The 26,126-nt window shown below is 46.5% G+C and overlaps 1 protein-coding gene across 5 annotated transcripts in view; it reads left to right on the forward strand.

Moving 5' to 3' along the window:
- ARMH3 (armadillo like helical domain containing 3) overlaps positions 1-26,126 on the forward strand; it is a 211,524-nt gene that overhangs the window by 29,740 nt on the left and 155,658 nt on the right. For 4 of the 5 annotated variants that reach the window (XM_030570419.1, XM_030570423.1, XM_030570424.1 and 1 more), the window contains exons 2-14: positions 2,388-2,499; positions 3,031-3,087; positions 3,250-3,396; positions 4,400-4,507; positions 5,725-5,817; positions 6,863-6,937; positions 8,124-8,210; positions 17,046-17,102; positions 18,704-18,747; positions 21,305-21,365; positions 22,053-22,099; positions 22,857-22,932; positions 25,157-25,250. In XM_030570419.1, the coding sequence (XP_030426279.1) occupies positions 2,398-2,499; positions 3,031-3,087; positions 3,250-3,396; positions 4,400-4,507; positions 5,725-5,817; positions 6,863-6,937; positions 8,124-8,210; positions 17,046-17,102; positions 18,704-18,747; positions 21,305-21,365; positions 22,053-22,099; positions 22,857-22,932; positions 25,157-25,250 (1,048 nt within the window). In that variant the 5' untranslated portion in view covers positions 2,388-2,397. The remainder of the gene's footprint in view (positions 1-2,387; positions 2,500-3,030; positions 3,088-3,249; positions 3,397-4,399; positions 4,508-5,724; positions 5,818-6,862; positions 6,938-8,123; positions 8,211-17,045; positions 17,103-18,703; positions 18,748-21,304; positions 21,366-22,052; positions 22,100-22,856; positions 22,933-25,156; positions 25,251-26,126) is intronic. The other variant, XM_030570422.1, reaches the window with a different exon arrangement.

Raw genomic sequence — 26,126 nt, forward strand, 5'->3', positions numbered from 1 at the left:
TCTAGACAGGTCCCTCCTTTGTCCCTGCACTATCCCTAACCTGCTTTTTGGATCCTTGCACTCTGCCAGACAGAGGGAAGAACTGGAGCTACAGTGGGGTTTTTTTTACAAGAGCTCTCCATACAAACAGCTTCAGAAGCTACCCATTTACTGACAAAACAGGAGTAATTGGAGGATCATGTTATAATTAAGTGATCCTTCCGGTGGCCACCTTTCTGGTCCTCTAGTTGATATTGAGGCCAGTCTACTATACGGAACTTTTTAGTTTGCTTTTAGTTAGTGGATCTGATCCAAGCACTTTCCAATTCGCTAGAATGCATTCTAAAGGTGTACACCGTGCCCTGCCTGTACTCTGTCCCTGCCCCATATCCTAGGGTGACACTGGGCGTCCCCAGGTCATAACAGGCAAAAATCCAGACCACTGGACTGTTCCTACCTTATCCAAGGGACCGGTTCCTCACCGTCGCCCTCAACTGCTTCTCCACTAGTCGAGCCCGTTGCACCGTTGTGCCCTCTGGAGTCAGTCGAACTGCGTCTCCGCCGAGGCCCCCGGTGAAGTCACCGGTGCGTGCTGGGTGTCGGTCGTCGCCGCAATCCGTCGACCACCAGAAGGGATCCAGGCAAGGCTAATTTTAGCCTCAATGCCCCACGTTGGGCGCCAAGAACTGTTGCCGGTAGATAACTGCCTGAGGCCAAGCAACAGCGGGGGGGTCCGTCGCCTGGTGTGCCGCGCCAATAAACACACCAGAGTGGAGAAGCAAACCAAGTTTATTTGAGATTTCAAAGCGGTGCAGGGAGATTGACTTAGATTAAGCGCACCTAAAACAAGCTGTTTGTTCCTTTATATCCATGAGAACTTTTTTTACTGACTAGCAATCCCCCGTTTTCCCTTCCTCCTCCTCCTCCTTCCTCCCCCTGTAGCAATTACGTAAGCGCAGGTGCATTAAGTAATTTTGGCCGCGGCAGCTCGTTAGTAAGTTTTCCTTCTGCAAGTTATCTTGTCCTTCTGCTAAAGGTGCACAGGTGCATTATTTCTGCTTTAGACCAGTTAGAACTGTTGCAACTGATAACGGCTGTTACACCTGGCCTTTTAGGTTGATTAAAGTTCAAACATGGAGGGACTCTTGTCTGCTAAGGCCTAAAACCAGGAAGGCTCCATACTCTTGCGGCCTTCCACCCTCCCGAGTTACGTAGGGTTATGCTTAGTGACACCAACAACCTTATAGTCCATTTATCCAATCCATACTTTTTTAACTTGCTGGCAGGAATACTGTGTTGGCACCAGTTGGTGCCAAGCGGTTCCTAGGTTATAGAGACCCCGTTAATAATTTTGGGAAAGAAATTCCTTTTGCTCTGAGAAAGGGTCCATTCTAATACTTAATGTTGCTAGGTATTTGTGACCATCAGTTGTCAGGCATCTTGCAACCTACCTAACTTTTGGGTACAAGGAGAGAATTTCCATTCACAGCACTGTCTCTTTCCTAACAGCTCATTAGAAACTTAGGCCCCAATTCTGTAATTGGGCCTCTTGGGGCAGAACTGTGTGCTTCTGTGAAGCCCCAATGACCCAGTGAAAAATCATGAATACACTAGCATTTGATATGGGGGGCAAATCCTGGCAGCCCGCGCACAAGTGGGTAGCATTTTGCATTGGATTTTGGTCAGGATCTCAGCGGAGTAATGCGCTGTAATGTTTGCCACTCACTTTTCCAGGGAAGAAATACAAAATAATACATGCCGTAGAGCAGCTTGATCAGACAACTCTTTGCTTTCTTTCTCTGAACTCAAGAACAAAGGGAAATTGAAGCAAATTGGTAGGCAGCAGGTTTAAAGCCGATAAAAGGAATTACTTTTTCACACAGTCTGTGGAACTGATTGCCACAAGATGTCACAAGACCAAGCGTTTAGCAAGATTATAGTAAGGACTTCTTTAAAAAAAAAAAAAGTTGGAAGGGGCATAAGCCCTCTTGCCCAGGCCACAAACGAACCACTTACTGACGGGTTAGGACGAAACTTTCCCTGTAAACAGGTTATTCCATATCTATTCTGCAGGGTTTGTTGCACCTTCCTCTGAAGCAATCTGGTACTGGAAATGGAAATAGGATCTGGCTAGCTGGACCGTTGGTCTGATTCAGTATCTGGTGTGGCAATTAACCCCCCCACTTCCTGCATGTTAGTGGCTGTTAATATGTTACTCTAAGGTACAGAGATCTCAGGGCTATGGCAGACAGAACACTTTGGGAAAACATCCGTGCAGGGACCATCTCTTTGTTTGACTTGTACCTAGCACAATGGAATCCCGGCCATGACCACAGCTCCTAGGTGCTGTGGCAGGACGCTGCTGCCTCCTGCGTTCTGAGTAGTTTGGTCTCTGTTCTTACCCCTAGACTGCACACCATGGCCCAAGCAGAGAAGAAAGGTGGACTGCTCTGGAAATCTTCAGCCTCCAAGAAACCATTGAAAGAGAAAGTTGTGCTAATGTACGATGCGATCTTCATGGTAAGGACTGGGCCTCTTTTCCTTTTGTCCCTTTGGTTTGCTGAGAGATCTTCATGTGTTGACTTCTTCTCCATGAGACAGGGTGCGCGTCAGTCAAAGCCAGGCTGTCCCGTAACTGTCTCAAATGACATGCCTTCCTCTGCTGCCTCCTTCAGTTTCACTGTGTGGCGTTCCCCGGGGGATGTAGAATGTGGTGCCTGTGAAGTTAGGAAAGGGAGCAGCAGGCTGGGGAGCCAATGCAGTAGGAGGAAGGGACTCCATAGAGAGGAGCTGTTAGGAATCTCCTTTTCAGTTTGGGGGAGAGAATATTTCTGGGAGAAAAGAACTGAAGCTTCTCAGGTGAGAATTGCTTCTGCAAATGTTGCTTTTGGGAATCTGCATTGGCAGTATGTTGTACTTGGAGAACTCCAGTGACAGGCGTGTAACCTCGTCTTCTGGAGTCTGAACTATTTACACTGATGATCTGTGGGTGTGCTTAGCCTGTGTCCTAGCTGTACTGTTTGTTCTCATGGGGTCTCCTTTCTCTTTCAGACGGAGGACCCCAGTAAATGTAGCCCTCGGTTCTGGGAGGAGCTTTTCCTCATGAAGGTACTGTAAGAGTTGAAAGCCGTCCTCTTATCTTTTGATTCGCCTTTGCTTGTTTGCCCTGGGATGTGGCAGGGACTTGCTCACCTGTGGGTCTCCACTTCACCTTCCAGCAGCTGGGTGAAATGCACTAATTGGTTTTTTCTTCATTCTTTGACCTGACAGGTGAACCTGGAGTATCTAGAAAGCAAGCTGGAGTCTCTGGATGGAGAAGAGTTAATGAAGATAAAAGATAACATTAACTGTTTGTTCCAACACTGCATCCAGGCCTTGGGAGAAGAGCACCCAATCCGAGTAGTCAATGCATTACAGGTACCAGAGCTGATGGCTAGGGAGCCCGTGTGAGGGGGCCAGTTTCCACTCCTGATGGAATACGCCTATTGATACTCTCAAGCACCTTGTGCTAGTTTCTTTAGTGTAGCTGAGAGACAGCGGCCACTCACTGGTAGCTTTTATTATTTATTCCGTTTGAAGGTTAGAGACACTCACAATCCTGTCTACCTTGGGAAATGTAAATTGCTTTTAAAATGCAAATGTTGGGTTTCTGGAATTGTGAGGAAGACCACACGCAGAGGGATGGGGTGGGAAGGGAGGAAGGCGAGGATCTCTTCAGTGCCACAGGGAACCCACCTGGGAGCTGAAGGGTAGTCCAAGAGAAGGTTTTTCTCCCTTTCCCCCACCCGCTCCCTGTCCCTCATTGAGTTTCCCAACAGAGGAAATGAAATAAAGTTCTGGAGAAGATGGAGTGAAATCTGTACAAGAGACCACGCTTATGAGATGATGGTTTGACTGATGAGATTGCTCTAGATGTCCCTAACGATATGGATACAATTTTGCTCTATGCTTTAGAAATATTTTCTTTTAAAGGAACACCACCGATTGCTAAACAGAGCATCAGATGCTGCCCCAGCCTCAGTGCCCCCTTCTGGGCCTTGGCAGTCACACTTCTCTAGTCTGTAAATGTGTCTCTCCCTTGTTGCTGTGCGGGGCACCCATGAAAACCGAGGAAACTGTCCGACTGTACAGGCAAAGCAGCGAGCATAGCTGTCTGCATGGTGTTGTCAAATGTGCACACCGAACACACTGGAAAAATATGTATTTTCTATAATCTGAGTCCTCTGAACCTGAGGAGTTACACAGAACAACGGGAACGGAAGAGTTCAGACAGGAGTGGGACCTAAGTTGATGGTGGCCCTTGAAGCATCTGTTCTTTGTCGGTCTCGGGAGCAGGGTTTGGAATGGGATTTGCTGGGCGAGCCATAGGTGTGGCCTGACATCCTTTGTTCAGCTGCTTCCTTCCCTCTCTCCTTCACAGACGTTATGTGCGTTGATTCGCGGCGTCCATCAGAAGAACAAATCCACCTCTGGGTTTGACATCATCAACATGCTCATGGGCTTTGACAAAGCAGAGCTGTGCATGAAGGTAAGGGCTCTGGATCAGAGGAGCAGCTTGCTGCTTGCCAGCCCTATCCTACAGATCCTAGATTATCTAGTCTGACCTGCTGTATAACACAGGCTGGAAAATTCCACCCAGTTACCCCAGTATCAAGTCCAGCTGCTGAGGGTAGCAATCTTTTTGGTACTCCGATTTCCCTGAGTACAGCTGGGCAGGTGAGAACTTACACAGCGTAAACTCAGCCAGCATCTGACCTTTGAATCTTTTACCAGTGAGGGTAGTTGCTTGAGCAGTGTTAACTATCCACAGGCAAACTCTGTCCTGCTGCTCGGCTGCTCACGTACGCATGTCCGATTTATAGCAGTCAGAGGTCAGAATGCCTCTGTCCATGCTGGCGTCTGATTTGTAAATCAGTTACAAGGTGGGGAGGCTCTTCAGGGGATGAGCTGTCGGAACAGATGCAGCTTTTGAGTGCCACCTCCTGCCATGGGGGTGATGGAAGGGGACAGTTTAATAATGCTTTTTGTGTCTCAGTTGTGGAGTAACCCTTCTATGAATAATGAGATTTGATGCTTAGCTGTGGAACAGCTCCAGTGGGGTGTGGATAAGGAAAAGTTATTTACTGATTCCCATAATACAGGAACTAGGGGTCACCAAATGAAATTAATGGGCAGCAGGTTTAAAACAAATAAAAGGAAGTTCTTCTTCACACAGCGCACAGTCAACTTGTGGAACTCCTTGCCTGAGGAGGTTGTGGGCTGGGACTATAACAATGTTTAAAAGAGAACTGGATAAATTCATGGTGGCTCAGACCATAAATGGCTATTAGCCAGGAAGGGTAAAGAATGGTGTCCCTAGCCTCTGTTCATCAGAGGATGGAGATGGATGGCAGGAGAGAGATCACTTGATCATTGCCTGTTAGCTTCACTCCCTCTGGGGCACGTGGCATTGGCCACTGTCGGTAGACAGATACTGGGCTAGATGGACCTTTGGTCTGACCCGGTACGGCCGTTCTTATGGGTGGTGGGATAACTGGGCATATGTACTGTAAGGACTAACGTGATCCAGCAAGTTAACGTCACGTGACCCAGATTTTGGCTGGTACCAGTCCCTCCCTGGCTCCTGGCAAGGCTGAGGGGGAGGGATTTTCGTGGTGTTCCACGTTTGGTAGCCAGACTGGCGTGCTATACGTAACCTGATGGATTCAGGCCGCCACGGCTTATTGTAACTGTGTCCTTCCTTAGAATCTGATGGAGAGCTTGGACTCGCTGCTTTGTGCAGAAGGCTCCGAAAGCCTGAAGAGTTTGTGTCTGAAGCTGCTTCTCTGCTTGGTAACGGTAAATAACACAAAACTGTTGTTTTGCTTAAAAACCTTGACGGGCAGGAGTGCTGGCGAACTGACCGAGGTGCTCCTGGGGCAGGAGGATGGGGGGATCTGTGAGTGCAGAGAACAAAGTGTGGTACAGGGTACAGTTGCTGGAAGTGCTACTTCCAGAATGATCTTACTTCCCGGGCTGACGTTGCAGTGTCAGTTGAGCCGTGTCTTTAATGGCCATGTGTCATTTCCAGAATTGTTGCTTTGGGGAGCAGCTGCGTTAAAGAGCACTGGGTGGCAGCCCCATGGATTTGGAAGGGCTGCTGGCTAGCAAAGAACTGGCCCGTCCTGATGCCCAGATGTGCTCTTCGACGGGTACTGGGATGATTCCGGGCCAGCTCAGTTGTTTCCACCCTTGGGAGGGGAAGGGGCCTGGGACTGGGAGTGTTACTCTGTCTGTTGTTGTGTGATGAGTATATAAGGAAGTTGGTCTGTCCCTGGGACTGAGAGTTACACACACAGACGTGGAAGTTTCCTGCGTTGCACAGAGTCTGAGGGCTGGTCTACACTACGGGGGAAAATTGATCTTAGATACGCAACTTCAGCTACGTGAATAACGTAGCTGAAGTTGAAGTATCTAAGATCGAATTACTCACCGTCCTCACGGCGCGGGATTGATGTCCGCGGCACCCCCTGTCGATTCCGCAACTCCATTTGGGTTGGTGGAGTTACGGAATCGATATAAGCGCGTTCGGGGATCGATATATCGCGTCTAGATAAGACGCGATATATCGATCCCCGAGCAATTGATTGCTACCCGCTGATATGATGGGTAGTGAAGACGTACCCTGAGACACTCCTGGCAGGTGCAGTGACTGGGGTGCACACAGGAAAGGAGTTGGGAGGCGGGTGAGCCTGCACGCTATTCCCACTCTGCTCTGCTCTAGTCCTACCCGGCTGTTCAGTAGGGGAACGTGCCCATTTCTGCGCACGCCGGAGGCTGTTACAGAACGTTAGAGATTATGGAGCTTCAGTCATCATTTTAAAAAGCCTTTGATTGCTTCCAGGTGACAGACAACATCAGCCAGAACACAATCCTGGAATATGTGATGATTAACAGTATATTTGAAGCTATTTTACAGGTAAGTGTTTCTCATCTCTGGCTGGTTAGGTCTTTTCCTGTAGTATCAAACTTTCATCTGTGCATTTACTGTTCGGTGCTTTAAATACAACAGAGGCTTGCTGGTGTTATGTGTCAACCTCTTACTCCTAGCTCAGTGGTACATTTTTATAATGCTTCCACCTCCTTACTCCAGGGTGTTGGTTTCAGTCGCTGTTGGGCTTTTAAAATTGTTAAGTTGTGCCTTTTATGCTCAGAAAGCAGGTGAATAGCTCTGTGGGTCTAATTTCACGGAGGATTTCTAGACTAGAGGAACTTATTATGACAGTCAGCCTGGGTATTTCCAGCAACTTTCTCCCCTTTGATATGGTATGCTTTTAGGAGAAGTATTTGAGTGTATACTGGCAATACACTGAGATACTGTCACATCCAGTGCTGGGTGATGCTGTAGCTGGGACATTTTGCTCTCTGTAAGCCTGTGCTACATAACTGGCTCTCTTTGGTTTCTTCTAAGCATTGCAATTCACTGTTTTAAATCTCATACATACTGTTTTAAATCCCTACCAAATTCACAGTCCAGTTTGGTAAATTTCAGGGTCATAGCATTTAAAAAAATCTTCAATGTCATGGTTTCAGATATTTAAATCTTAAATTCCACAGTGTTGTAACCGTGGGGGTCCTCACCCAAAAGAGGGTCAGGAAGGGAATTGCAAGGCTATTGCAGGGGGTCATGGTGTTGCTACCCTTCGGCACTGCCTTCTGAGCTGGGTGGCTGGAGAGCGGCTGCTGCTGGCCAGGAATCCAGCTCTGAAGGCAGTGCCCCCACCAGCAGCAGTGGAGATGTAAGAGTGGCAATATAATACCAGGCCACCTGTACTTCTGCACTGATGCTGGTGGTGGCGCTGCTTTCTGGGCTGGGTGCTTGGCCAGCAGCCACCACTTTCCAGCCGGCAAGCTCTGAAGGCAGTGCCGAAGGGTAACAATACTGGGGCCCCCTACAATAGCCAGATTTCACAGGGGAGACCAGATTTCATCATCTGACATTTTTTTCATGGCTGTGAATTTGGTAGGGCCTTACTCGTACATCACTTAGCACGTAATATGCTGATACGTTACATATTGTTCTGCTTGGCTTTGCTTCTTCGGGAAACTAGCTATGTTTCATAGTCAGCTACTGGTTAATGATTCATTCCTGCTTCTTGTTTCAGATTCTGTCCAACCCACCTAGTCGCAGGGAGCATGGTTATGATGCTGTTGTGCTTCTTGCTTTGCTAGTTAACTACAGAAAATATGAGGTAGGTGTTGGGTGCAGAGAGCCATTTTGTTACCCTGATGTCTTTCTTCAGCCAGGTTTCGGAGTAGCAGCTGTGTTAGTCTGTATCTGCAAAAAGAACAGGAGTACTTCTGGCACCTTAAAGATACATCCGACGAAGTGGGCTGTAGCCCATGAAAGCTTGTGCTCAAATAAATTCGTTAGTCTCTAAGGTGCCACAAGTACTCCTGTTCTTTCTTCAGCCAGTTTGTCCTTGGGATGCGAGCCCCACAAGAACTGCAGTGCTGCCAGCCATATCATTTTTAGGAATAGGTGTTGAAGCATTTAGCAGGGTAAAAACAGACAATTACAGGCACTGGGCACAACACCTGCATGCTCATTGGCAGAGAACATGTCAGCAATTTCCCCATCCCATGTTGACATTATCTGTTTCTATATGTTTCTTTTACATGTACGTGTCTCTAGAAAGGTGCAGGTATCGAAACAGGTATGTATATACAAGTACAAAGGAGAGCTGTTCAGGGGTTTTGCACTTTATCTATGGAAATACTTTACTTTGATGTGCAGGAAGCCCTCTTGAAAGAATAGTTAATGTGTAGCCTGTGTGTGTATGTAAAATATATTTTCTCTGAAGAAAAGTAAGTTATTATAGAGTTGCCTTGGGTTTCAGACTCTGGACATGTGACTTGGAGCTGACTATCAAGTCAAAAGAATTTAGAACTCTCTGGAGAGATGCTGGTCATGTGACTAGAGGATGAGCTGAAATGTCACAGCTTACAACTCCTTAGGAGGGTGAGATATGTGGCTCTGCGTCTCTCTACTTGCCTTCTTCTCAAGAAACATAATTCTCCTTTCCTTTTCCAAACTGGGATGTTGTATTTAGTAATCTGCTTGTGTTTCTGCAAAGTTTTTTTTTCTGCTGATCTTATTCTTAAGAAAGAAAATGAAAGAAATGGTAAAATACATGTGAAATGTCAGTGTCTCTTTACATGAGGAATGATATTATAATTGTCTCTTGTAAGAGTTTTCCTCAATGTTGGGATTTTGAATTTAATTGTTTGGAAACATGAATTCTGGACTCTTTAAGTTTTTCACTAATCATGAAATACAGACATGTTTCTATCTGACTTCATTCCTGACCGAGGAAGAGAGGATATATATTAAGGTTTCCTTGTGTATGTTCATATTGCTGTACTGTTCACAATATGCTAGGGGCTAATCGTATGCAAAGGAAGAATGACATATCTAAATGAAATGCAGGGGGGATTTAGGCAATTTCTCATGTTAGAATTTGGCTGGGACACTAATGTTGATGAGTTGGTGTTTACTAAAAGCGTCAAATTGTGATAGTCTTCTGTTTTGCTCCGTTTAAACAGGTCACACTCCTCTTCTCCCTCCACTCCCCTGCTTGCTCCGAGGAGTTTGGAGGCTCCACTTAGCAGGCTGTGTGGCTCCTTTTCCCCCTCATTCCTCCTTTCTCTGTTGCCCTGTGGAAGCAGTTACTTGGTGGCTATGTAGTAGTGAGGGAGATAGGCTCTGAAACTGTGCCCCCCTGTGTCTGTAGGACCCCTGCTTCATTTGTTGGAAAAATTGGAAAGCATGCAGTGAATGAGGCAGAGTGTTGCAGGATGAGAAAAGATGGTCTCATGATGAAGGCAGTCGAATGCTGCCCTGGAAAACTGGATTCTGTCTCTGCCCTGCCCCAGAGTTTCTGTGAGTGCTGGGCTGTTCTTAAACCAGACTTCAAAAGTGGTCACTAGCTGTTTGTTCCTCATTTTGTGGGTGCCTGACTTAGCCCCCGGGGTCTGATTTGCAGAAGTGCTGAGCACTCACAGCCGCAGCTGGAGCTGTTGGGGCTGTGAACATAGAAAGCAGGGCTTTGAAGCTGTGCTCCGGCTCCGCTCCAGCTCCAGGCAAAAACCTGCAGCTCCACTGCTCTGGAGCTGCTCCGGGCTCTGCTCCAAAGCCCTGCTATAAAGTGCCACACCTTGCTAAGCACGCTGCAAAATCAGGTCTTACGCATCTCAAATTGGGCATTCAAAATTAATGAATTGCTGACATGGTTCTCTTCTTAATCAGCCTAAGGCTGACATCTGGCAAGGGAAATTTCAGCCCAAACAGAGTTTGGCAAAGTTAAAAGCAACTGAAAGCAGGGTTGTCTCATGGGTAGTGTCAGGCAGCTCTCTGTGTTACCAGCTCTGCCTGTAACAATGCAGCAATTATTCTGGTTGGGAGGGAGACTAGCCACCTTTCCCTTGCCTTCCCTGGGCATTTTTAGAGTTTGGATTGTTTGGTGCTTGGCTGTCGGTATGTCAAATGGTTTCAGGGCCTATTTTCCTTTGCATTCCCATATGTCTCTTTTCACTTTGACTGGCTTACTGATTATCAGTTCCCTTTTATTTTGTCTGTCCTAGGTTGCTGAATTGTTGTTCCAGTTGCTTAAGGAAATCTAATTGGGCTGGGAATTGATTAGTTGCCTATGATTCTGTGTGTGTGTCTAAAGAAAGCACCAGTGTGTTTGTATGAACACATTATTTCAGAGTTCTGAGATCTGTTTTCTAGCCTCCTTTACATCTCCACGTGGAATATCTGTCCAAGATTTCGTCACCAATGCAGCTGCACTAGATATCTCAGTTCTCTGGTTAGCTTCTGTTATAGGAACTGAAGAGATGTGGATTCTTTATACAGAACTGTAAAGGGGCAACATCAACCTGAAATCTAGTCTTGTTCAGAAACAGAGTTTAAAGTAGTTCCAGGTTATGATACCTGCCCAAGTGGCTCTGTCACTCCTGGTAGTTTTATAATCATTCTTATTTCAGAGAAAATATTTCACTCTCCCTTGTTGCATTGTGAAAGACCCACATGAACAGGGGAAGTTAAATAATAGACTACACGAGGGAGGTAATGAAACTAGCTATGCACAGGCCTTTCAAATGCAGAAAATAAACTTGGGCAGAGAGGGACAATAATCTTTTTTCTCTAATCTGTACTATTTCTAGCCACCTGAAGTGTTACTTGTGAGGGTAGGAGATGAAAAAATGAAATGCAGATGGAACAGTGACTTAAGTTGATATATCCCTTTAAAAAACCACATTCACTTGAAAAATCAATTTCTGCCTGGCAATGTTGTACCTGCTAGAGTTACAAACATTGCCTAAGATGAGGAGAACTGAAAGATGTTAGCTAAAATATTTTTTTCTGTTGCATTGTTTGCTGTTTGCATAGCTGGAGCCTTGCAACTCTGCAGATATCCATGGACCATGTTTGAGGATTGCAGATGGATGTGAATCTGCGGATATCCGGTTTATATCTGCAGACCCGATGTGGATACAGTAAAAGCAGCGAAGAGTCCTGTGGCACCTTATAGACTAACAGACATATTGGAGCATGAGCTTTCGTGGGTGAATACCCACTTCGTGGGATGTGGATACAGATTTGTATCCATGCAGGGCTCTGTGCGTGGCAGTGCTTTGTTGTGTCTAGTAAGTTTCACTGATGCCAACTAATCAATCTGTCTTTGAAAAAGACCCTTTAGCAAGGAGGGAGCAGAAAACCTGTGATCACATCTTTTGAAAGAGAATTTGAAAAGGAAAGTCAGAGGACATGCTATTTAAAAGGAGCTCTGTCAGAGACATAAATGACTTGAAATTGGTCTGTTTAGAAAAAATGAGTTACCGTTCACATTTTCTTATAAGACATGGGAGTCAATGTTTTTGAGGGGAGTCAAACATTGTAAGGGGGTTTATTTCTCAGTTTGTTTCAGTTCCTGTGCTTGTCTAATTAGCTGGTAGTGTTCCTTTGGTTGTTAGTTTCAAAACTCGCACACAATCCCCAACCTAAAAGAAGTCAGTTAGTTCTGCTTTTTCCTCTCTCAGGCCTCCAGCCCCGGGCTGTTTTGGTCTCTCTATCAACTTCAGGCTGAGCTTTCAGTGTGGCTGAGGAGTCAGGCTCTGGAGCTGTTCCCTGCCCCTAACCCCGGTTGTTGGCCTAACTGACTGAAGAATGGCAGGGGGGATGCCAAGGTAAACAGGTCACACTCCTCTTCTCCCTCCACTCTCCTGCTTGCACCGAGGAGCTTGGAGGCTCCACTTAGCAGGCTGGGTGACTCCTTTTCCCCCTCATTCCTCCTTTCTCTGTTGCCCTGTGGAAGCAGTTCCTTGGTGGCTGTGTAGTAGTGAGGGAGGTAGGCTCTGAAACGGTATCCCCTAGTGCCGTTAGGGAGATGAATGGCTCTGCCCGCACTCATCACTTGGACCAAAGTTCCCTGCTTAGAAGGCCTGGCTGCGGCGCCCGACCCTCTGGCTGGGAGAGGGTGAATTGCAGGGGTGGCTGTACAGCTGTGTGATTCCACCATGACTGTGCAGCGAATGCATAAATGAATGGACTCTGGATTTAGAGTGACCAGACAGGAAATGTGAAAAATCAGGACAGGGGTGGAGGGTAATAGGAGCCTATATAAGAGAGAGACCCAAAAATCTAGACTGTCCCTATAAAATCGGGACATCTGGTCACCCTATCTGGATTGCATTTGTCTGATTGACTAATATTGTTGAGATTATGTGTATTTAGCCTGTATTTTCCCTTTGTTTTCTTTGTGAAGAATTTCTGGTTTCCATTGGTTTAGTAAGTAGCTGGGTGGTCAGTGCATGAATCGCTTTTGCTCTGCTACACTTGTGGAGGAATTCAGAATGGTTTTGGTCACTTGACTGCATGACATTCATGCAGTGGGTCTGCTCTGTTAAGCTTGTAGCTGGGCTGTCCTTGTGGGGTTCCCTGACTGTGTTTGTTTCTGCTTCTGTACGATTTATCAGTAATTGACTTTGGTAGCTTATAAGAGATGTCCCTTGAGTGTGTATCATCTCCAGGAATGAGACTCTAACCAGGGCCAGCTCTAGCCATTTCGCTGCCCCAAGCACGGCGGCACGCCGCAGGGGGCGCTCTGCAGCTCCCCTGTCCCGCAGCTCTGGTGGATCTCCCCCAGGGAACCGCGGGACTGGCGGACCCTCTGCAGGGATGCCTGCGGGAGGTCCACCGGAGCCGCCTGCTGCCCTCCCGGCAACCGGCAGAGCGCCCCCCGCGGCATGCCGCCCCAAGCACGCGCTTGCACGCTGGGGCCTGGAGCCGGCCCTGACTCTAACTCCTGTCTGGTGAATAGAGAGTGAGTGCTGCCATGCTGCTTCTGTGAAGGTCACGGTTAGAAAAGATCAGCTTCCTCCGGAGTGCTGGGTAATACAGTATTTTTCTGTTTTCTCTCAGGAGAGGCAGTTGGAGGCTGAAGATCTATCTCAGCCCTCCTGGTACTACAACAGTGATGTTCTAGTGGCTTCTCAATACTTTTGCCTTACTAAAAATGCTTCCTACCTAGCTTCTAAGGCTGGAACCCACAGGGGGAGATAGGAAAATGGCAGGTGCAATTTATTTACTCTCCTAAAACTTTAGCAAAAATCTCTTGCAGAAGAAAATAAAGGACACTCTGAAACTGTGGGGAGAGATGAGAGAGGTGAGTGAGGAATGCCAGGAAGGCCTAATGTAAATGGATACGTGGGCAACTCGATGTCAATTTGGATAGATCATAGTGTGAGCTAATGCACACAGAAAGGATGAACTGGAATTACTCCGATACGTGGGTGGGTTCAGAATGACTTGTAACATCTCCGAGTAGGGGACTGGTCTCTGATTCACTGTGGGCAGCTCAGGGAAATAGTCTTCTCAGTGTGCTGTGACAGCCCTCACAAGTGGGAGTCAGGGAATAGAGAATAACGCCATTATATAAACCACGGGGTGTGTGTGTGCGTCTGTGATCACCTCCTCTTGTTAAAGGCATTCCAGTAAGACGAGAGGCTCACAGAAGGACAGTGAAAATTAATTAGACACACGGGAAGGGGCTCCCTTGTGAGGAGAAGTTAAAATGATTTGGTCTCTCTAGTTTGGAAGGGTGTGACTAAGGAGAGAGGTGACAGAGGTCTAGATATTGAGAAGACTGTACTCCTTGTCTCCCATCCTTCTCGTAGTAGAGCAAGAGAACACTTCAACTTAGTACACTCAAGAAAGGTAAAAGGAAATGGTTGTCAGCTGCATATAATCAGCAACTGGTGGAACTCATTGTTGCAGGAGATTACCGGAGCAAAGACTCTATTTCGTTTTTGAAGATTATATTTATATGAAGAATGGCATATGCAGTTACTCAAAGGGCTCTTTCCTCCAGCCTCAAGGCGTACACTGTGGTCAGGGAATTTCCCCGTTCTTTTCCCATGGGGTAGTGTTGCTCAGTGAGGTGGACTGTAGGGGTTTTCGGCCGTTGTCTCAAACATACAATACTGGATGCTATTGGAGACAGACCATTGGTCTGTCCTGATATACTATCTCCTCTGGGTTTAAACTCCTAAACGTAACTGTCACGAGGCTGAAAGCTTGGGAGGGGGCTGGGCTCTGGCCTGCCCTGTTCCTGACTCACTGTGTGACCTTGAGCAAGGCACCGCATCTCTGACAAGCTAGTTGTAAAGTTGGGTAACTCAGTGATAAAATGTTTGATAAATTGAGGGTGCATCTGAAGGATCTTTGCTGGACATTTATAACCTTCCCCTGCCCCTCTTTTGTTTGTTCGAGCCAGTCCCAAATTGCCTTGGCTAGTCTCTGCATTGACGGGGAAACAACTTGGAATAAACAAACTTTTTTAATAATGAAAAATGCTATTTAAAATATTAGTGGCTTCTCTACAGGGGCTTAGTCTGGAAATTTCCTTCAACTGGGAGTTCAGATCAACATAAGAATGGCCAGACTGGGCCAGGCCAAAGGTCCATCTAGCCCAGGATCCTATCTTCCAACAGCAGCCAGAGCCAGGTGCTTCAGAGGGAATGAACAGAACAGGGCCATTATCAAGTGATCCATCCCCTGTTGTGCAGTCCCAGTTTCTAGCAGTCAGAGATTTAGAGACACCCAGTGCATGGGGTTGCATCCCTGACTATCTTGGCTAATAGCCATTGATGGACCTGTCCTCCAGGAACTTATCTAATTCTTTTCTGAACCCAGTCATACTTTTGGTCTTCACAACATCCCCCAGCAAGGAGTTCCACGTGTTAACTGTGCATTGTGTGGAGAAGTACTTCCTTGTATTTGTTTTAAGCCTGTTGCCTATTAATTTCATTGAGTAACCTCTGGTTCTTGTGTTATGTGACGAGGTAACTAACACTTCCTTATTCACTTGCTCCACACCATTCATGATTTTACAGAACTCTATCATATCCCCCCTCAGTCATCTCTTTTCCAAACCTAACAGTCCCAATCTTTTTAATTTGTCCTCATATGGAAGCTGTTCCATATCCTGATCATTTTTGTTGTCCTTCTCTGTAACTTTTCCATTTCTAGTATATCTTTCTTGAGAGGGGGCTGCCAGAACTGCAAGCAGTATTCAAGGTGTTGGTGTACCAGTGATTTATACAGTGGCATTGTGATATTTTCTGTTTTATGATCTATCCCTTTCCTAATGGTTTCTAACATTCTGGTCGCTTTTTTGACTGCCGCTGCACATTGAGGGAATGTTTTCAGAGAACTCTCCTCAATGACTCCAAGATCTCTTTCTTGAGTGGTAACAGCTAATTTAGACCCCATCATTTTGTATATATAGTTGGGATGATGTTTTTCAAAGTGAACTGCTTTGCACTTTTCATCACTGAATTTCATCTGCAATTTTGTTGTCCAGTCACCCAGGTTTGTGAGATCCCTTTGTAACTCTTCACAGTCTGTGTTAGACTTAACTAACTGGAGTAATTTTGTATCATTTGCAAACTTGGCCCCCCTCATGGTTTACCCCTTTTTCCAGATCACCTGTGAATATGTTGAACAGCGCTGGTCTCAATACAGATCTTTGGGGGACACCACTATTTACCTCTTTGTCTCGTGAAAACTGACCATTTATTCCTGCCCTTAGTTTTCTGTCTTTTAACCAGTTACCAGTCCATGAAAGGATCTTCCCTCTTATCCCATGACTCCTTACTTTGCTTTAGTGAGGGACCTTGGCAAAGGTTTTCTGAAAGTCGAAGTACACTAAATCCACTAGATCCCCCTTGTCCACATTTTTGTTTGACACCCATCAAAGAATTCTAGGAGATTGGTGAGACATGATTTCCTTGTACAAAAACCATGTTGACTCTTCCCCAACATATTGTGTTTATCGGTGTCTGATAATTCTGTTCTTTACTATAGGTTCAGCCAATTTGCCTGGTACGGAAGTCAGGCTTACCGGCCTGTAATTGCCAGGATCACCTCTGGAGCCTTTTTAAAAAATTGGCGTTCTGCTAGCTATCCTCCGGTCATCTGGTACAGATGATTTGTTTGCTCCTTGGATTCCAAGCTTTCAGCAGTCTGAACTTGGAAGGATTGAGCTCCAGTCCTGGCAGTTTGTGATAGACGGGTCCTTAACATATCAGGCCTTCCCTGGTGCTTCACTGAAGCAGTTATTGGCATAGTCACAAGTCTCAGACCATGGTAACGTTCAGCCCCTGCTGCATAGTGCCTGCTGCACAGTGCCAGGTGTCGGTAATGGAAGGGTTGTGTGATGCATACCAAGCTATCCGAATTGGTAATAAAAGGTAATATTGAACGTGTAGCTGAACCAGTAGGGGCTCATTTCACTGAGGGCAAAGCCAGAAAGACTATCAGTTCCTTGGGAGGCTGAGCAGACGGAGGGGAACCAGAGCCCAGTGGTTGAAATGCAATGAATGGCTGCTGTTGTATTGTGGGTGGGGGCAGTGGGAAGAAACCTCCAGGGGAAGCTGTGGAAACTTTGCTGACTAGCCAATAGGCTTTTTTTTTTTTTTTAACCAGAGACCAAACTTTCCTTTCTTCTCTTGCTTAACAGTCGGTGAATCCCTACATTGTGAAACTCTCTATTGTAGATGACGAGGCCACGCTCAACGTGAGTAACCAGCTCCTTGGAACCTTCTCCTGGGCTCTGTCCTTGTGTGTCTTGACCTAGCCAGGAGGGGATTGTGCTACAGCAGAGAGCATTAGCATAACTGGCCTCCCTGCTAGTGGCACCTTTGAGACTTAGAATCATAGACGATTAGGGTTGGAAGAGATCTCAGGTTGTCTAGTCCAACCCTCTGCTCAAACCAACCCCAACTAAATCAACTTCTAGGAGTGGAGGAGAGAGACAGATTCTTGATCAAGTAACAATTCAGTGTTTAGTTGGAATAAGGACCTGGACGGGTAGAAAGAAACATGCTAAAATCGGCCATCTCTGTGTCCTCGAGGTTTGCTGCCCAAAGTGGCCCTTGCAGTCATAGGCACTTTCTCGCTGTAATAGAATCAGCTGTGCAGAGTGTAGACTACTGCCTGGTGCAGGACAAACATATCATTTGTGTCCCCCCCATCCCATGTCAACTTAGTTTACTGTCTGCCAGCATGGGCATGCGACTGAAATGAGAACCCCTAGTTCTTCTGTATTGACACTTTTCCTTAATGTTGCCGAGTGGATATCAGATATTAAAGTTTCCTTCTGAATCATGTGCAGGAAGGGATTTGTTGTCTAGGGGTAAGAGCAGGTGACTGGGAGCCAGGACTTATTCTGTTGGACACTGACTCACTCTGTCATGTGACCTAGCTCTGCCTTAGTTTCCCCGGCTGTAAAATGGAGATCATACATAACTCTCAGAGCTACCCTGAGATTCATTTAGGTTTTGAGATCTACTGATGAAGGGGTTTCCCAGTGTTAGTGGCCGTGTAATTTAAGATGATTTTGAGCTTTTTTTCTTGTCCCATACAGACGCAGAATTGTCCCAGATTCATGTAATTTTAACGGATGATGTTTGGTCCTTCTGGTTATGTGGTTGATTTGGAAGCTTTTTAAAATATCTTGAGTTTAAATATCAAATTCAGGCTGCATTTGCAGGTGTGGAAGGTCTGGTACGTTGGTTTGTGAGGTTTGTCCCGCCACCTGTTACTGTAACCTTCATGATGTCTGGAATATTGGAATTAGGAAGCTTTAAGCTAAAGAAGAAACCCCAGGCTCATCTGGACTTTCCTGTTTCTGTGCCAGGTTTTTGTCTGCTCATAAGATTGAACTGCCATGACTGTATCACATCAGCCTATATGGTGGTCGACGGATTTTAAGCTGGCTCTGTTGGATTTTTAAAGCCTGCCTGTAGCTGAGGCTTTCACTGTGAGCTGGGGCTTAGCATCTATCTTTGCTCTGACACCAGCTGGCTTTCCAGGCTCTCTCCACTGGGCTGAGGTTGGGGGATGAGAGAGCTTTCATGCTGCCAGCTCCTTGGGGTAGATCTCTCTCCCCTGGAACGTCTGTTTAACTTTCCCAGGCCTGGTTAGTGTTAATCCATGCTGACCCCTGGCTAGGGCCCTGGCGTTTTAAATTGTGCCACACTCTTTGACTCCATAATTAGCAGGCTAAATTGTGTGTCGCACCCTGGGATGTGGGTGGGGGAGGAGCTTCACGCAGTCAATATCATTGATTTTCTGTGGTGTGGGATTGCAGTGTAAAGCCGTTCTGTATTCTTGCAGGGAATGGGACTTGTCATCGCCCAGGCATTATCAGAGTACAACAGGTAAATCTGCCTTCGAAACAGTTCATTGGTTTTCGACCCAATGGGGAGTTGCTGTTCCCTTCCATCAGCGTTTTCTGTTATGGCGGCTCATGGCATGTGGCTCCTGGTGCGGGTGGAGATGCTGGAACTGCCTTGTGCTTTGAAGCCCTCAACCCTCTGAGGCTGTTACTGCTGTCCTTGCCAGCAGGAATCTGGCAGATGCACTTCAAGAGAGGCCTGGCCTTAGGGAAAACCAGACAGCTCTTTGGTGTATGTTTCTACCATCATCTTTGTGAGTTGTCTGTAAAATCTCACGTTGTGATGTGAAAATGAATGATTCATTGAGTGCCGCTGTGCCAGAAAAATCATTGACAGCCCATCGGAAACAAACAAATCTATCTGGGAGTGCAGGAATTGCCAGACTGGATCGGATCAGGTCTATCTAAACCAGTACCTGGTCTCAGGCTGGGGCCAGGACCAGCTGCCTCAGAAGAAGCTGCAAGAAATCCATCAGTAGGAAGTGATAGGATAATCTGCCCCGGGGCAGTGTTCTCTTAACCCCCATTAAACAGATGTTGATAATTTACTGTGCTGGAGCACTGGTAGCATGCTCCGCTACTCTCCTGCCTGCCCTGGAGGTGGCCTGTTGCTCGTCTCTGTAGCAGACCAAAGCTGTGCCCAGCTGCAGGAGAGTTAAGTAGACAGTGTCAGGTTAAAAGGAATGGCCGGTATTCAACGCCTCTATCAAAGTGACCGGACGCTCAGAAGGACTGAATGCTTGCAGCTCCCATTGTAGTCATCGGAAGTTGTGAGCTTTGAAAGTTAGACCACTCAGATTAAACGCTTCTCTGTGTGCCCCAGGGCTGGAAACCGCCAGTCCAGGTAATGAAAACTGATTTCCAGAGTTGCCCACTCCCATGATTTGATTGTGGATCTTGGGATATTTGGTGTTTTTCTTAAAGCCCCAGCTTCTGGAATTGGGAGAGCACATGAGAATCTTGGCTTTTGTTACCAAACCTCTTCACCCCCCCACCCCAAACAAAACAAAAAAACCTCACAGAAAACCAGTTTTCTAGCCCTTGTGGTTGTGGAGAAAATTGGAAAAGCTGAAGTGAGTAAACTCTGAGGGCCAAGAAGATAGCCCCAGATGCTTGTTTGTAAAATCTCTCATGTTTTTTGAACCCTTTGGGGTTAGTGATTCTGGATTTCCTTAGCAAATAACACCCTCGATATAAGAAACACTGTCAGTTTGTATCATCTGCTTTGCTTTTCAGCATGTAGGCACTTTACTTTTTGTATTTCATTCATCTGGACAGTGAAGTGTGTGTGGTCACTTTTGCGTTCGTTTATTAGATAGTTTCACTTTCAGGTTTTCTCATGCAGCAGCCCAGTGCTTTGGTTTTTGTGTTGCAAATGCTGCTGAAAACCTACTTCTATGGCAACACCCACAAGAAGTCAGTCAACAGGTCCCTTAGTATGGTTATTAGATTTATATTGATACATAGTGAAGCAAAGAATAAAAAATATCCCTCTACTGTGATGCCCCCACTCCTTCCCGAAGAGCTGCGCAATTTCTGTTCTCTGTAGCCTGCTTTTCCTCCTCCAAAGCAGTTGGTTTGTTGCCCTCGCTTGCCACATTGTAAGTAATTGTAAGCTCAGATGGTCTCAGACCCTGCTGGGGTTTGTGAAATAGTAAATTAATATCGAAGTCCGAACAAATGACTGAAAACATTTTTCTTTTATGAGTTAGGGTTTTAATGAGCCTTATTTCCCGGCAGTTCAGTGGTTCAGCTATTTGGGAGCATGCCTTTAAGATTTCCCTCGCTCCCCTCCTCATCTCACTCCAGGTCTTGGCTGAGCAGCAGCGTGGCCTTTGCCTCAGAACACAATGCTACCCTTTCCTGTTAGCCCCCAGACTGTGCCCTGCTACAGAAGGCGGGGGGCAGTAATACCTTTTATTGGTCCGGCTTCCGTGGGGAGAGAGACAAGCTTTCCAGCTTCATTGAGCTGCTTCCTCACTCACCGTGTATCTCTAGTATCCTGGGACCAACCTGGCTACCCCAGCACTGCATACCTTAATCCAGGGGTCAGCAACCGTTCAGAAGTGCTGGGCCGAGTCTTCATTTGTTCACTCTGATTTAAGGTTTCGCGTGCAGTAATACATTTGAACGTTTTTAGAAGGTCTCTTTCTATAAGTCTATAATATAGAACTAAACTATTGTTGTATGTAAAGTAAATAAGGTTTTTAAAATGTTTCAGAAGCTTCATTTAAAATTTAAATTAAAATGCAGAGCCCCCTAGACTGGTGGCCAGGACCTGGGCAGTGTGAGTGTCACTGAAAATCAGCTTGTGTGTCATAGGTTACCTTCCCCTGCCTTAATCCGTGGGCTGTCTGGAGCAGAGATTTGAACTCCCTTTGCAGCTCTCTTCACAAGCTCCTTGAAAAGTAAACATGAACGTTGTCGCTTTCCAGCTCTTATCCTGACCTGATGTGTCTGTTATATAGGGATTTGGATAACATAACCCTGTTTCCGTGTGTAACACCCCACTTTCTGTTGCTGTTTCCCTGGTTGTTCAGGCAGTACAAAGATAAGGAAGAGGAGCACCAGAGTGGCTTTTTCTCAGCCTTAACCAATATGGTGAGTGAGGAAAAAGCATTTTTTCAGTATTTAAAAGATAAATAAAGTATATGGGACTATGTGAGACCTTAATCCAAAATCCACTGAATTCAGCAGGAGTTTTTCCATTGACTTCAGAGAGCTTTGGATCAGGCTCTGAAGAGGGGAACATGAGGGGTGCGAATGCCACCACAGATCACATTGCTGGACTTTGCAAGGAGCTCAGTATTTTTTGGTTGAGAATCGGAAATATTTTCTTCTCCGTCTTCATTTTGAAAAGCTGCACATGACTTATTTTAAAACAGCCTCTGTCATAAAAAAGATAAATCGCTGCTCTTCTGTAGGAGCTGCCAGACCTAGAGCAGTGTTGCTGGCACAATGTGATGGGAAATGCATTGCCATAAACCTACAGGGTTTTGTCTGTGGCTGTATGGGGAGCCCATTGAGAGATCCAGCTCTGGGAATCAGTCATCATCTTTTTTGTCATTTGAGCAGGGGTTAGCTGTCGCTACGAGACGTCCTGGGGGAGGCTTCTTCCAAGGGCAGCTCATGGCCACCTGGAAAAGGAAGCTGTGGGACTTGCCTTGTCCTGCTCCTCAGCTGCAAGCCAGCCAGGGCCTTTCAGGTCCTCTCCAGGCCTGCTCTTGCTAGCTGCAAGCAAAGACAACAGCTTTTCCTAACGCTGTGCAATACTGTTTCCTTCCACAGGTGGGCAGCATGTTCATAGCCGATGCCGATGAGAAAATCTCTGTCCAGTAAGTACACAGATATTATCGCACAGTGAACGGCAATTTACCTTGCTGGTTCTGAATTGCAAACTGTCACCTGCTGCTGTTCCGTTATGGGGCCATTTTAATGTAGAAAAACAAGCAGAAGCAACGTCTGCTCTGGCGGGGCAACCAAAATGGTACCTTGCAACTGCAAACAATGGGCGAGGCTGGGACTCGAATGAAGCATCTGGGGTTGTAGGAGGCTGGCTGTGTCTGGGGAGCATTCTGTAATGCTGTCCATGAGTGTTGGATGTAGGGAGTGGGAAGGGAATTACTGTTCATGGAGCACCACTCTTGTGTTTGGTGTTGGAGATCATAGTGGTGGACACAGCTTCCTGCCCCAAGGAGCGCTTTCCTTTCAAATCAGGAGGGAAGAAGCTGCTCCTCCATCCACAGCCCAACATAAATAGGGGATGGTGGAGGCAGCTGGATGCTCTGTTCTCTCAAATGCAGGGACTTGAAGGAGGGAAGCAATGCTTGAGAGTGAGGAACAAGGTGAGTCCTTCGGTGGAAGGTTGAGGGGGTTCAAGACCATGGTCTTCAGAAGTGACTAGTAATTGAGGGTGCCCAACTTAAATAACGAGCGCTTGGCTCTCAGAGGGTGGGCGTGAAACTCTGAAACTCAGGCCCCTTGAAGGTGTTTCTGGCTGGGCTCACTGAATCATGAGTCACACCTTTGCTCTGCTGTCTATCGCTGGAGTGCAGCCCTTACCATAACTCTGCTTTTCTGCTGCTCTTGTAGAACGAACGAGGCAATTCTTCTGGCCCTCTATGAAGCCGTTCACTTAAACCGGAACTTCATCACCGTATTGGCACAGGTGGGACCCAATTCAGTGAGTTTCCTTTGAGTTGGGGGGAAGCTTAACCACAAAAGCGCTTCAACAGCCAATCCAGGGCAGGGCTGGAGAAGACCAGTTAGATCAGTCAGTCCATCTTTTCTTTCCCTGGGTCATTTGGGGTTTCGTTATAGTTCCTAGCCAGATAGGACCAGAAGCAGGCTAGGGCCTGGATTCAGGGTGACTTAGAATATGCAGTGCCTCTTATTTCCCACCCCACCACAGAAAAGAATTAAAAAGGTTTTTGGGAGAAGTTTTCTGGGGGATGCCTCTTGTCAGACTGACCCATTTTTGTGTCTGGGGAGGGCTGGATGTGACTCCCTTTAAACCCTGGTAATGCTGCCCTGTGGTTGGCTGGAGGGTCTGATCAGAAAGCACCGTGGAGGGTGGGCTGTTCCCTGCTAGCCTGGAAGTTAGGAATCTAATCTCTGATCCCCTGTGTGGCACCACATTTCAGCAGTTTGTTTTAGAGAGTAAACAGCTACTGGAAGAGTCATGTTTCAAACACTAGTTTCTGTACAAACCTGCGTGAATAATGTGATGAAGTTGACCTTCTTTGTAGGTAAATTGTCCTGTCTTGAGAACTAACAGTATCAGTCTGTGAAATGGGACAGTAAAAGCCGGATTTGTGTCTGAGGAGCAGTGGATGCATCCGTAGATTTGATCAGAAAGCTCAGGTGGATTCTCTGAATGCCCCCTGGGTTTGCACACACAGCAGACATGATGGGGGCAGACAGTAATGAGTCTGGTTGTGCCGCCAGCCTGTGGTTGCAGGCAGCCTTAGACAGGCCCAGGCACACACGGGGATGTACCAGTCTGATGAAGCCATTGGGTGGATTGTCAATAACCCTTGTCCGAAGTAGGACATGACTTGCCTTAAAGCTCCCCAAAAACAACGGAAGAAACTTCTGGCTCAAATCGCATTTTCTACCTGCCCCAGTATTGCAGGAATCTCCAACCACTAGTACCTGGGCATGGCTGAACTTAGATCCACATTGTCTTTGTAGCGCCTCGTACCTTGCTCGTACTAATCTCTTGCTGCTAGGTGGCGCTGTATACCTTGGCTGACAGCTGAATTATTTTTTGAGGGGGAAAAATATCCCTTGGTTTTATTCCGTGGGAGAAAACCTATTTTCAGTGGAAAATGTATTTTAAAGCTATATTTCCTGGATTGGACTTTGAGTGGTAGTAAGTGCCCATGCTTCCCAGAAAATGTGTGGGTTTACATCCCTCTAGTCATTCTCCAGCACGGTCCCCTAACTTTCAAATCCATTGTATACCGCACATTGTATTAAGCATTGTGAGATGCATCTGCATATAAGACATGATATGAAACAGTCTTGTTACATCACAGCCGGATTAGAACAGAATAGGTTCTAGAATCTCCCCAGTTCTACCAGATGACTGGAATAAACAGATGCCTGTCGCGAATCAGGTTCAAGCAGTCATTAGGCCTAGAGCCGTTAGTGAAGATGAGCTGGGGAGAAAAGGCATTTGAGGGAAGCAAAACAGATCGATGATGATGTTTCTGTAGTCCTAGGTTCTGTTGAACCCTCGTGCTTTTCAGCAGGGCAGGAGCATAGTCAATTGCCATTGTCTTAAAATGTGAACCCACCAAACAAATGACAATCCCATTTTAAAAGGGCAGAGGAGGATTGGAAGGGCAGGTATTAAATATTCCAGGGTCATTCTGAAAACACCTGTGGGGGGGGGGGGAGGAGGAGTGACCAGAAACTCTAAGAAAAGTGGGTGGATTTGTGTCTTTTCCCCATCACCGTGGTATATGGGTGCCTTACAATCCTCTCACCACCTGTGAGGCAGGGCAGTGCTCCTGTCTCCACTGCACACACAGTTGCAGGGATTAAGGCCAGCAGGGACGACCAGGTCATCTGGTCTTCGTGTGTCCCAGCTTGGGGAATTGTTGCAGAGAGGCTAAGTGACTTGCCCATGGTCGCACAGGCTGGTTGTGGTGGAGCAGAGATTTGAACCCACGTCTCCCAACTCTGAGGCTAGTGCCCAAACCACTGGGCTATCTATCCCCCCATGCTGCTCAGGGTGGTGGTTGAAAGCCTGCTGCCTTGAGCTCTGGTGTCTGCCGACACATCTGCAGCCTGTGTCATCTGGGGTAATACACCTTGTGGGTGTTGCTCTACATTACGTGAATGTATAAAATGTGTGTGTTTGAGATCATGTGTTTTTGCTTCAGAGCCATCCAGAAATGGGATTGGTGACCGTGCCGATAAGCCCAATTCCAACAACGCCAGTCACTCCACTCGGGACCACTCCGCCTTCTTCAGACGGTGAGATGTTTAAGCCTCTTTTGGGGGTTAGCATTTAAAATGAGCCATAAAATAAATGGCAAAGCAGTTTTTCAAGGTGGCGGCTAAGCCATTCTGTCTGGAGAGAGATTTTCTGTGGTCTTTTTGGGAGGCCTGGTTGTTAAGCAGAGCCAGATGACACGTTAGATGGCTTTTTATTTCTGCTACTTATAAGAAGAATCACACAGACTTCTGCTCTTGTGTACGCTGCCCAGAGGAACTGCTGGCATCTTTCCCAAAGCCATAGCTAAAGCCACATCTTGCTAGGAGAGGACTGACACAGCCTTCCTGTCCCAGTGTGTCTCCACATGGATGGAGCCACCCAATTAATGTTTTTTTAAGAGCTTAGTTTATGGACATGTCTGATTTTTAGGAGGTTTCGGTGGAGCTCATCTCCCAGGCAGTTAGCCACAGTGGGTGCCTACTTGTCACTAATGAACTTGTTTCCAGCTGGAAATTAACCTAGGATTTGAATCCAAGCTGTTTGAGAAGCAAGAGCTATTTCTTTTTTTGCCTCTGCCCATTCTTCAGCTTGGCTTTTTAAATGATGGCTTAAACTGAGATCTGGGAGCCTGGTTGTTCTAAACAAGATACTTTAATGTATGCATTAATGCATACGAGAGCTGTATAGACCAGCTCTTTATTTGAGATTGTGTAGACTTAACTCACTCTGAGAAATCCAGCAGCATTACACCATCAGTGACTGAAGAAAGCGGTTAACAGAAGAATGGAGTCTGTTTGAACAAAGCGCAGTTTGGCAATGTCTTGAAGCGAGAGCAGCGTGGGTTACCCTCTTGTATCTGCTGTTCAGGTCATTTAATATCTTGGCTAAAGACTATTCTTCTCCAAAAGGATGAA

This window comes from Gopherus evgoodei, chromosome 7, assembly GCF_007399415.2.
Source record: "Gopherus evgoodei ecotype Sinaloan lineage chromosome 7, rGopEvg1_v1.p, whole genome shotgun sequence".
NCBI classification, from domain to species: Eukaryota; Metazoa; Chordata; order Testudines; family Testudinidae; genus Gopherus; species Gopherus evgoodei.